At 37.8% G+C, this 13,069-nt stretch overlaps 1 protein-coding gene across 9 annotated transcripts in view; it reads right to left on the reverse strand.

Moving 5' to 3' along the window:
• RGS6 (regulator of G protein signaling 6) overlaps positions 1-13,069 on the reverse strand; it is a 684,015-nt gene that overhangs the window by 41,216 nt on the left and 629,730 nt on the right. For all 9 annotated transcript variants that reach the window (XM_074235808.1, XM_074235802.1, XM_074235801.1 and 6 more), the window contains one exon: positions 2,529-2,618. In XM_074235808.1, the coding sequence (XP_074091909.1) occupies positions 2,529-2,618 (90 nt within the window). The remainder of the gene's footprint in view (positions 1-2,528; positions 2,619-13,069) is intronic.

Below are 13,069 nucleotides of genomic sequence, written 5' to 3' on the forward strand. Positions count from 1 at the left end.
CCTTGATCAGCTTCTGTAACCCCTGATCACTGAATTACTGTTACTGTTTTTTTTTTTTAGTGAAGTAATTGGAGTTAAGTGACTTACCTAGGGTCACATAGTAAGTGACAAGCATCTGAGGACAAATTTGAACTCAGGTCTTCCTGACTCCTGGGCCAGCACTGTATCCACTTAGGGGCCCTAAGTTGCGTATTCATGGAAAGGTTTGTTATATGCCCAATTCTCCAGATTTCCCTTGAGGAGATGGAAAGGGCCTTGTTTTGTAAGAAGGTCCACTTTCTTGGTTAAGACTACTTGATTCCCTTGGAAAATCATATCACTGTTGTTACATAATTCCTGGGAAGCATACCAAGAATGATTTGAATCCTTGCTCATCTATCAATGTAGTCCAAGGTCACATTACCTTTGGGGCTGTCATATTACACAAATATTACATATTACAACATATTACATATGTTGAATCATATTTAGTTTGTAGACTACTAAGATATCAGGATCTTTTTCAGAGAAACTAGCTCATCTCTGAAGATATTTTTTAATGTAAAGGATTAGAAGGACATGCCTATAAATGCTGTCAAGGAACTTTTCATATCAGTAACAATGGAAGTTGGAAGAATATTATATCCATTCCCTTCCTGGAGTAAGAGACCCTTGTCAGGAGGTGTGTGGATTTTCCACTGCTCTCCTTCTTTGGATTCATATCCTACCTCCTTCACCTGTAATTTCATGACATGAAGGCTCTTATCACAGAAATTATTTCATTTCCTGCTTTTGTACAAATGCAGTACCACTGGACATCCATTGGAAGGATAAAAACTGAGAAAAGTAGGACTAATCCGGTCTTGTATAGTACTTAATGCCTTTGTCTTTGAATACAGCAATTTTTTTTGGATAATGAAAGACTTATTTGAAAGAGCTAAATACTGATGGAAGACATAATGAAATGTGGTCACTATATTGTTTTAAGTAATCCATAGGGAAGTCAAGATGTCTTTTCCTTAGACAAATAAAATTCTCTATTGAATTCACACATTTTAACCTGAGCATTTGGGAGTAACTTAGATGTTCTTTTTACCATTTCTCATGTCTTCACTGGACAAACTTTTCCCCTTCCCCCCAATCTCTACTATCACCTAAAGGTTTATTTTACCCTTCCTCTTCTCAGCTTCCAAATACACTACCAGATTAGCTGACTTCTACTTAGATAACAAACTTGAACTTCCCAGGAAACACTAAGAAATGGTGATCATTTAGGGGATTACAAGCCCCCAAGGAGCTCTGCTTTGGTGAGAGCTGAATTATTATCACCTCTCTCTTTACAATAACCCTAAAAGAAAAGGGTACATTTACAGGAAGCACTGTCTCCCTGTCTCCTCTCTGCTCTCCCTTTCCTAATCATAACTTTTGGGCTAGCAGAGGTTTTTTGAAGTAAGGATACTGCCATATATACTGAGGAGGAGAAGGAAAAATATGATCAAAGACATATTATGTGTTATATGATACCAAACAGTATATAGAGACAATATTATAGGAACCCCACAAAACAATGGTCAGTGTTTTAAGCACACAGAAAGTTGAGAGAGACATCAGCAAAGAGCATGTTGATGGAAAACCAATAGCTTCAGGAAGAGGGACCAGGAGGAGAAAGAAGGAGAGAGAAAAAGGTGGGAAGAAAACATTTGTTCTTTAGTGTTATGGAAGCAGACTGGCACAAGTGGGCACCATGCACAATCACACTGGGGACAAAGGACTGTGCTGAAAAGTGTATAAAGTATTTAAACAAAGCCTGATAAAATTCAGGATCAATTCTCCTGTTCCCCCTCTTCCACTCCTTCCACCCCTTTCCAGAGATCAACTAGGTTTATTGGAGTTTAACTTTGCTACAGCTACCCTTCCCTCATCTGCATTCTTTGGTATTCCTGGTTCCCCAGTGGAATTCAGAGAACAATGACTTATTTTCAGAAAAGGAAGAAAGAAGCTGGGCAACTGGATTCCAAGAAAGGTTTAAGTGTCTTCTGGGTTAAAATAAAATAAAAATGCTTCAGGTTGGGTGGGGGTGAGAAAAAAGATCAGAGGGGATGTTGTTCCTCTAAGAATGACATATGTCATAGAACCAGTAGAATTTCCTAGACAAAGAAAGTTGCTAGACTGATTCCCTTACCATTCAACAGTCCTATTCACCTCCATGTGAGAGTCAACAGGAGGCCAAGTTTTGGATCAACCTACTTCTCTCATCTCCTGAATGGGATGACCAACACTTATCATAACCTTTCATCTGGCCCCCTTTTCCTTCTATGTGAACACATGCAGAACACTGGGAAAAATTTCATATTGTGGACCTTTGTGGTTAGGAAACAATCATTCTCATTCTTTCAACCAGAAAAAAAGTAGCCAACAGGAGAGGGTGAGAAGGAGGAAAAATAAACAGAAAGCTCAGGAAATAATAGTCTCATTTTCACACTTGGCAAAGCAGCAGGCAAGAATCAATAGGTGCTAAGAGAGTCAAGCCTATCTTTCCCCCAAAATACCTTCTTCTTTGCCTGTAGTAAGTCTTGGTAAGCGTTAGACCGAAGGAACCGGGTGTAACTGTCACTCTTCATAAGCTTGTAAATGTGCTCCTGAAAGAGGAGAGGAGGAGAGGGACAACATCAGACAGGATTGTCATCTAACACCAATCAGAAATTACCAAACTAATTCAGTTAATTAAAAGAAAGTTGGGGGGGAGGGAAGTACGATCAGTTATATCAGAAGACCACGTGATTCTTCAGCTTCAGAATATATTTTCCTTCCTAGAATGGAAGGTATTATTGATCAGAGAAGTTGGAATTGCTATTTTTTAAAATTCAATTTTATTTTATTTTCAGGTCCAAATTATCCCTCTTATTTTTGCCTTCCCTCCCATATTGAGAAAACAAGTAAAATGAAGTCCATTAAAAAAAAGTACAGCCAAGGAAATTCCCATATTAGAGAAGTACAAATAAAAAAAAAGCAAAAAAATTTTACCCTCTGAATCTATCATCTCTCCATTTAAAGGTGAATTGCAGGCTTCCTTGGGAGGAGCTAGATTATCAGTGCAGTGAGTACAATGCTAGGCCTGGAGTCAGGAAGACTCATGTTCTTGAGTTCAAATTTGGCGTCAGACATTTAGTAGCTGTTTGACCCTGGGCAAGTCATTTAACCCTGTTTGCCCTCAACTTCCTCATCTAAAATGAGCTGGAGAAGGAAATGGCAAACTAAGAAAACTCCAAATGGCATCATGAAGAGTTGGATAAATAACTGAACAATAACAACATGAATCCTGTGGAATTGTGGTTGGTCACTGAGTTGAACAGTCTTTTAAATGTTGTTTATCTTTACAATATTGTTGTTATGTAAATTTTTCTCCTATTTCTGTTTATTTCACTTTGCATCAGTGTCTACTAATCTTCCCAGCTTTCTCTGAAATCATCCCCTTCATCTTTTTTTAAAAATAAATTTACTTATTTTATATTTAATACTATAGTGTTCCATCACATTCATATGCAATAATTTGTTTAGTCATTCCCCATTTGTTGGATACTCTTATTTTCTTTTTTGTTGCTATCACAAAAAGTATTACTATACATATTTTTGTAGATATGAGTCCTTTTGCTCTTTTATTTCTTAGGGGTATAGACTTAGCAATATCACTGGGTTAAAAAAGTATGAAACCTAGTTTAATACCTTTTGGGTACATCTTCAAATTTATAGCTTTACCATCAGAATATTAATATACCTGTTTTCCCACAGTCCCTCCAGAATCTTTCGTTTTCCTCTTTGACGTCTTTGCCAATTTGATGGGTTTAAAGCAGAACTACAGAATTGTTGTTAAATTTTTCAGTTGTGTCTGACTCTTCTGACCCCATGGATGATAGCATGATAGGCTCTTTTATCCTTCAGTAGCTTCACACCTATACAGTCTATTGGGTTTCCCTTCTTTCTTGAACTTAAATCAGAATTTTATAATAGGAAGCTCATGATCTCAACTACAATAAATTCCCGGTCTTGTTTTAACTAACTGTATAGAGCTTCTCCACCTTTGACTGCAAAATATAATCAACCTGATTTCTATATTGACCATCCGGTGATGTCCATGTGCAGTGAGTCATCTTTTGGGTTGTTGAAAAAGGGTGTTCGCTGTATCCAGCAAACTATCTTGACAAAATATTATTAGTCTTTGTCCTGCTTCATTTTTTTACTCTAAGGCTAAATTTACCTGTTTTTCCAATTATATTTTGATTTCTTCCTTTAGTATTCCAATCACTATGCATCTGACTTCATTTTTTGGTATTATTTGTCTTCATAGAACTGAGTAACTTTGGCCTCCTTAGCATCAGTGATTGGAACACAGACTTATATTACATTGCAGAATTGCTGTTCATCTCCAGATATTTGCAACTTAACTTCCTTTCAGTTTTGACCCAGCCACTTCCTTTTTTCTAGTTCTACTTGTAGTTGTCTTCCATTCTTTCCCAGTAGTCTGTAGAATACCCCCAATCTGAGTGGCTCATTTTCCAGTGTCATATCTTTTATCATTTTATCCATGAGGTTTTCTTGGCAAAGATACCAGATTAGTTCACCATTTCTTTCTTCTGTAGATTATCTTTTGTCAGTACTCTTCACTATGACTCGTCTACCTTGAGGAACCAATACCAGAATAGCTCATAGTTTCAATGAGCTACACAAGCCCTGCAACCATAGCAGCAGTGATCTAGGAGGAAGGTTTTCATATATATTTCTCTAATAATTAGCAATTTAGAGCATTTTTATATGACTTAATAATTTGGATTTCTTCTTCTGAAAAATATCTATTAATATCTTTTGATCATTTCCTATAAATGTTTTTAGCAAGCTTAGTTTTCACTGATTATAATCACCTTCAACATTGTCATATAACTTTATAGGTTTTCATAAAAATATTATATTTTTATGCCATCAGGAAAGCAGAATTCATTAAATATAGCATCATAGGTCATAGATTTAGAGCTGGAAGGAGCCTTAGAGTTTATCAAATCCAACCCTATCATTTTGCAAATGACCTATCTACTATGTCACACCTAAAAATCTAAAAACATTTGTATGGGAATATTTGAGAATAGGGTAATGATAGTGATATGTAAAAAAGAAAAGAACATTAAAGAAACATCTATCTATCTATCTATTGTCTATCTCTTTATCTATCATCTATCTGATGGATCAGAAAGAAGTTCAGAAGGGAACAAGGACTGGCAGGGCAATGTTGATACTACTGTGTTAAACTTGATATACATTAAAAAATAAGCTGCCTATAGTAGAGATTCATAAATTCAGTAATTTTCAGTTTTTTGTATCTTGAAATGTTGACGTTTAAGGTCATTATAAAAAATTCTTTAAAGACTGAAGATAGTTGAAAAGTAGGACTTTGTCACTTAGCAATTGCTCTCCTAATTTACTTTCTTTTTTCTCTTTGCAAGGCAATGGAGTTGAATGACTTGCCCAAGGTCACACAGCTAGGTAATTATTAAGTGTCTGAGTTTGGATTTGAACTCAGGTCCTCCTGACTCCAGGACTGGTGCTCAATCCACTGTGCCACCTAGCTGTTTCCCCCCAATTGACTTTCATAGTAGTTGCAGATTCTGATGTATTTATGAAATGGAACACAGCATTGCTGAATTAGGAAGATATTTTGCCCCAGTGGCTGCTATGGCAATGGTGTATACAGGGGAACCATTCTTCAGTGGGGTAAAAGGAGTAAGGAGGGAAAAGACCTGGTAATATATTGGCCTTCTACCTGAACCCTACTCCCACACAAACCTAGTTTCCTAGTCAGTTTAACTCTTTTAGATATGTCACCACATTTACAAAACCAAAAGTTAGTAAACAATAAGTTATAGGGAGGGAAGGGAACACATCCTGATAAGGAAAAAAGTAGGACAAAGAAGGGACTGGAAAAAATGCCAAGTAAAAATCAATTGGAGGAAATGAGGATGCTGATCCTTGAGAAGAAAATACTTAGGAGATTAATGATAGCTATCTTCAAGTATTTAAAGGACTTATATAGAAGAGTCAATAAGCATTTATTAAGTGCCTACTGTGTCCCAGACACTGTACTAAGCACTGAGGATACAAAGAAATGCAAAAGACAATCCCTGCTAGTAAGGAGTCAAATAAAGGAAAACCACATGCAAAAAAACAAAAACAAAAACTATAAACAAATAAGAGACAGGATAACCTGGAATTAATCAATAGAGAGAAAGTCTTGACCTTAAGAGGGATAAGGAAACATTTTTTGAAGATGAGATATTAGGTGTAATTTTCTGTTTGGTCCCAGATGGGATAGAACTAGGAGCAATGGGTAGAATATGAAGAAGTTATAGATCTGAACTTGTCAGGAAAATTTGTTGTTGTTGAGTCCTTCTAGTTGTGTCTACCTCTTTGTGATCCTATTTAGAGTTTGCTTGGCAAAGATACTGAGGTGGTTTGCCATTACCTTCTCCAGCTCATTTGACACATGAGGAAACTGAGACAAATAAATTAAGTGATTTGCCCAGGGTCATAGAGTCAGTACATCTGAAGTCAGATTTGAATTCACAAAGATGAGTCTTCCTGACTCCAGACTTGGCACTCTATCCACTGTACCTCTTAGCTAGAAACATATTTCCTAACAATTAGAATTGTCCAAAAAAAAGAAGACTCTCTGAAGATCATCAGAGACTGGCTAACTAGTCCATGATTTCATAGAATAAGTGGTTACTGTTTAAATATGAGGTTAGCTTGATGGACTTGCTCATTCCATCAGTGCAACAACCAGGGACAACCTACAATGGAGAATACCATCTATATCCAGATTAAGAATTGTGGAGTTTGAACAAAGACCAAAGACTATTACCTCCAATTTAGAAAGAAAAACCATTATCTTATTATGTAATTTTGCTATCTCTTATACTTTATTTTTCTTCCTTATGGATATGATTTCTCTCTTATCACATTCAACTGAGATCAATGTTTACCATGGAAACAATGTAAAGACTAACAGAATGCCTTCGGGGGGGGGAGGGAAGCAAGAATGGGGGAAAATTTGAAAAACTCAAAATAAATAAAATCTTTCTAAATATGAAGTTATGCCATCCTTATGCCATCAGGAAAGTAGAATTCATTAAATATAGAATCATAGGTCATAGATTTAGAGCTGGAAGGAGCCTTAGAGTTTATCAAATCCAACCCTATCATTTTGCAAATGACCTATCTACTATGTCACGCCTAAAAATCTAAAAACATTTGTATGGGAATATTTGAGAATAGGGTAATGATAGTGATATGTAAAAAAGAAAAGAACATTAAAGAAACATCTATCTATCTATCTATCTATCGTCTATCTGTTTATCTATCATCTATCTGATGGATCAGAAAGAAGTTCAGAAGGGAACAAGGACTGTGGCCCCTTGCCACAATGAGATACTGATACTGGGACGGGCTTCATCAATCCTTTTACTCAAGATGAATTTTGCCAATCACAGTAGGTATGGAAAACTATCACTATTTTGGAAAGAGTCTGTGGGTAAGAATTCATGGGTCTTTTGCTCCCTTTCTCCCTCCCTCTCTTCCTTCCTTCTTTCCTTCCTTCCTTCCTTCCTTCCTTCCTTCCTTCCTTCCTTCCTTCCTTCCTTCCTTCCTTCCTTCCTTCCTTCATTCATTAACAGAGGTCTTCCTGAAGACTTGAGTTCAATTTGATCTCAGACACTTATTAGCTGAAGGCAAATCACTTAACTAGCCTCTTGTTTGCTTCAGTTTCCTCACTTGTAAAATGGGGATAATAGCATCACTTGCCTCACAGGGTTGTAGGATCAAAGAAGATAATATTTGTAAAAGTTCTTAGTACACTGCCCAGACAAGGTAGGCTCAATAAGAATGCTTATTCCCTCCTTCCTCCCCATCTCACCTGCTGGAACTGCTGGGGCTGAGCTCACAACTGATAGGCATATTAATCTGTTCTGTTTCTAAACTGGGTCAATTTATTCTTCCTTAGGCAGCTGGATGGTCCCTCGCCAGATGATCCCAGGGGTCAGCAAATTAATGTCAAACTCACTGAGAGAATGCAATTGGCTTAGCCCACTGCAGCTTCTAACTGATGAGCTTGCGGGACCTACCAGCCAGTCTCCCTGGTAGCTGGGATGACCAGGCATGCGCAAACCATGCTAGGCTTTTTGGCTGTTTCTTAAGAGAGCTGATCTAATGGGAAGAATGGGAACACAGAATATGCAAGATGTCCCCCTCCAAACCCACATCAACACTCAAGAAGTGGGAATTCCTTACAACCAGATTGTGTGTGAGTGTGTGTGTGTGTGTGTGTGTGTGTGTGTGTGTGTGTGTGAGAGAGAGAGAGAGAGAGAGAGAGAGAGAGAGAGAGAGAAAGAGAGAGAGAGAGAGAGAGTGAGTATATTTAGAGGGTGCAGTGAAGATGTATGTGAATACTCTTTTTGAAAAGAATAGGTACCTGTTGAAATGGAGAAAAGGCTGATTTCCCATAGATCAAGGATGAAAGGTACTAAACCATGCTAACCGTCTCTACCACCATTCTCCAATGTAGAGAGGAAATCATGCCCCTGTAGAAGTTGACAGTTATAGAGTAGGGAAATCAACTCTGATAAGATCTTCCACCACCATTTCCTTTCCTTAGGTTGAGACCTTAATAATAAAAGACCCATTTGCTCACAAGGGTAAAAGGGAATGGAAAAAAGGATGACTTCTGAGGGACAAGTGAGAGTTGAATCTAAGCTGCACCTGCTACAAATCAATGCTTTGCCATGAGATCCTTCCTTCCTCTACAGATAAACCACCATGACCCTCACAGGAATAGAAGAAGGCAAGCAGCCAACTACCTGGGACCTTGGGGATGATGAGACAAAGATATCAGAGCAACTGAACCATTTAAAAATATCTTTGCAACCTTGTCTTTGCTTTGGAGACCCAAAACAGAGAAGGAATCATTTGCCCTGCTTCAGAATATCCTCTTGGAAACCACTGGAGGATTGTATAGAAGCCAAGAGTTCTCATCAAGATTTAGAAAGGCCACATTTTTCTTCCTGCAGGTGTAGCTGCTTCCCACCTTCTTTCCACTCCACTAAACTTCCTGGCATAATATTAGAAGTTGCAGAAGTTTAAGAACTAGAGAGGAAGACACTGCTACTGCCAGGTGGCAAAGTAGAGTGGGTGCTGGGACCAGACTCAGGAAGTTCAAATGTGACCTCAGGCTCTTTCTAGCTCTGTGACTCAGGGCAAGTAGCTTCAACGCTGCCTCAGTTTCCCCAACTGTAAAGTGTGGATAATAGCAGCACCTACTTTGCAGGGTTGTTGTGGGGATCAGAAGACATCATATTTGCAAAGCACAGCACCTTTAAGCCTATTAAGCATAACAGATGCTTAATCAATCTTTCCTTTCCTTCTCACTGAGCCTCAGTTTTCTCATGTATATAATGGAACTGAACTAGATAACCTGAGATTACTTTGAGATATATGTTCTATGATCCTATCATCATATACTTGCTATGTATGTCAACCCTTATACAAGTCAATTAAGTTCTCTAGGGCTCAGTTTCCTCATCTATAAAATAAGAAGGTTTCTAAGGTCTCTTCCAACTCTAGGGCAATGATCCTATAAGGATATAGTACAGGTATATAGGTAGCTAGGTGGTGCCACAGTACACAGAATACTTGGACTGAAGCCAGATAGACTCATCTCCCTGAGTTCAAATCCAGTCTCTGGATACAAATACTAGCTATGTGACCTTGGGCAAATCACTTTACCCTGACTATCTCAGTTCTCATATGTCAAGTGAGATGGAGAAGGAAAATGGTAAATCACTCCAGTACCTCTACCAAGAAAAATCAAAATGGAGTCATGAAGACTTGGACACAACCGAAAACAACTTAACAATAGCAAAATGTACATATCACATTATCATCATAAGTAGAACACTCCAGAGTTGTTATAAAATGAATTATTGAGACTCTAATTCAGCCTCCTTATTTTATTGGATCAGAGATTGGATGATTTACTCCAGGTCACACGGTATTATTTAGAAGCATTTGATGCTGCCATTAAATGGAATAAAGAAAGTTAAAAGTGCATTTGAGGGGCGGCTAGGTGGCGCAGTGGATAGAGTACCAGCCCTGGAGTCAGGAATACCTGAGTTCAAATCCGGCCTCAGACACTCAGTAATTACCTAGCTGTGGCCTTGGGCAAGCCACTTAATTCCATTGCCTTGCAAAAACAAAAAAAAAAAACCCCAAAACCAAAAAAAAGTACATTTGAAATTATAAAGACCTAGACATAAATTATCATTGTTGTAGCTGAATTCTATCTCCTACCCTGACCCCCAAATTTTACACTTATTATTGTTAGACAGGTGGTGTAGTGGATAGAGTGCTCATCCTGAAGTCAGGAAGACTTATCTTGCTGAGTTCAAATCTGTCCTCAGGCACTTACTAGCTCTGTAATCCTGAGCAAGTTATGTAGCTCTTTTTACCTCAGTTTCCTCATCTATAAAATGGGCTGAAGAAAGAAATGCAAACCACTCTAGGATCTTTACCAAGAAAATCCCAAAAGGGGTCACAAAGGAGCATGACTGGACCATCATTATTGCTAGAGATAAGGGAAGAGTCCATCACAATAAAAAGAATGGTTTATCTCCAAGGAATAGGGAATAGTTGCTGACAACATACATCCCCATGATTTAGGTGAATGCTCTATGGAGAGAGAGCAGTTTGGAATTCTCTACATGATGCATGGAATCCCATCAGAATATGGTCATCCTCCTGGAAGGTTCTGATGCCAGGAATTCTAACCATATTGTATAGAGTGGTAGCCCTTAAATCAGGAGGGTCTGGGTTCAAATTTGACCTTAGACACTAGTTGTATGACCCTGGGCAAGTCATTTAATCCTGACTACCTCCCATCCAGGGCCGTCTCCAGTCATCCTGATTCATATCTGACCATTGGTCCCAGATGGCTCTGGAGGAGAAAGTGAGGCTGGTGACTTAGCTCAATACCCCTCACCCAAATTCAATTCATGTGCTTATCATGACATCATCTCCCTGATGTCATGATTTTCTTCAAAAATGAAGGACAGGGGCGGCTAGGTGGCTCAGTGGATAAAGAACTGGCCCTGGAGTCAGGAGTACCTGGGTTCAAATCCAGTCTCAGACACTTAATAATTACCTAGCTGTGTGGCCTTGGGCAAGCCACTTAACCCCATTTGCCTTACCAGAAAAAAAGAAAATGAAGGACAAAAACATTAAAATCATTAACCATTACAAATGGATATTTCTCTCACGTTTTCAAATACATTTTATAATTTTCTTCTTAATTTCCATTTTCAACTACCAACTGTGGCAGCAATTACAGCACAGGCAGCTTGTGGACCAGGTAGTCAAGTGGTAGTCCTGGAATTAGTAAGACCTGAGTTCAAATATGACCATAGACATGTTTTAGTTCACTCAGAGCAAGTCACTTCACCTTGGCCTGTCTTAATTTCCTGAACTGTAAATGGAGACAACACCAGTCCTTATTTTCCTAGATTGCTGTGGGGGTCAAATGAAATGCTATTTCTAACATTCTTAACATGGTATCTAGCACATAATAGGGCTTGTTTCCTTCCTTCCCCCTTCTCTGTATCCAATCTGGCACACTCCAGTTACATAAGCAAATATGTTAAAATATTTGTGGACAAGCTGTTCCCTTGGAACTTGAGGAAGAACCAAAGAATAAAAGAAGGAATGCAACTCTCAGCAGCTAAAATATACATTTTCCTTCACTTGACTTTGTTACAAAATGTCTCTCTTTGGTGCAACTCTCCTTCAGCAGGAAGCAGCCAGAATGTTGGACACATGGTATTTTTAGATTAGTCTAAATTCAATTTATAGTTTATATAGTATTGCAGAGTTAAGCTTATGAGTTTTAAAATAAATTTCCTCCCCATCTTCACTAACTACTGAAATATTTTAAATCTTAAAAAACTTCAAAACAATGCAATGATTTCTTTATTAGAAGACCACATTTGGGGAAGTAAGGGGAAGAAGTATTGATGGTCAATAAGGGGATGGTATTAGTTATGCTTTGGTTCCAGAATGTTAAAGTTGTAAGACAAAGTATCATATTCAAGTAGGAAAAGTGACCACTAAACTGTCTATAATGAACTGTGCAAGCTGCTATCACTTAGAAAGCCACACATTAACATTATTGTATTTTTATTTTGTCAAATATTTTCCAATTTCATTTTTAACCTGCTTGAACAGCTCAGAAATTGTTTTGTTTGACTGCATATTTACCTAAAAGCTATTATTTTTCTATTTCTTTGATTATCTTCTCTTTCTATTATTTTTCAATGGGGGCATGGGTAGAAAGGAATAGCATGGATTTTTGTTCATTGAAAAAATTAATTGTAATAAAAAATTCAATTCCTTGAAGATGTTTGCTCATAGAAGTAATCGTTTTTCAAGCAATATTCAGGATGAAATCATAAGCCAAAAGGTTTTTTTTAAAGCATCCCTTCCTCTATTACTTGCTCCCTGTCTCCCCTAATAAACCACCCTTAAGATGAAATAAGAATCTGTCATGGTAGTGGCATTCCTTATTAAAATATGCTTGACTTTGGATATACCAGGAAATGCCCTCCAATTTAAAATTAATTTCAGGAAACGTAATGTAGTCTTGTGATACTGGTATACAAGAAAGATTTCCACTCAATAAATATCTGAGACAAAAAGGCACTTTGGAGTGTTTTTGGTTGAAGTAAATGATAGAAGTTGTGTGCTCAAATTAGACCTCTTTTGAAAAAATCTACATTTGGGCATCATATTCAACAATGGGGAGTTGAGAAATTCCACCAATAATTAAGGTAGATGGTTGCTTGTCTGGTTTTTCTGTGTATGTCTTAGCTCATGTTCTACCATTGGCCTAAGCATTGTCTCTTTTGTTACTTCATAGGTCTTATGATGGCTGAGAACTGGAAATGATGCATTGAACATGTGAAAAAATGCTCGACATCAGAATACTTGGAATGAAACCCTGTCT

Source organism: Macrotis lagotis, chromosome 4 (genome assembly GCF_037893015.1).
Source record: "Macrotis lagotis isolate mMagLag1 chromosome 4, bilby.v1.9.chrom.fasta, whole genome shotgun sequence".
Lineage (NCBI taxonomy): Eukaryota > Metazoa > Chordata > Mammalia > Peramelemorphia > Peramelidae > Macrotis > Macrotis lagotis.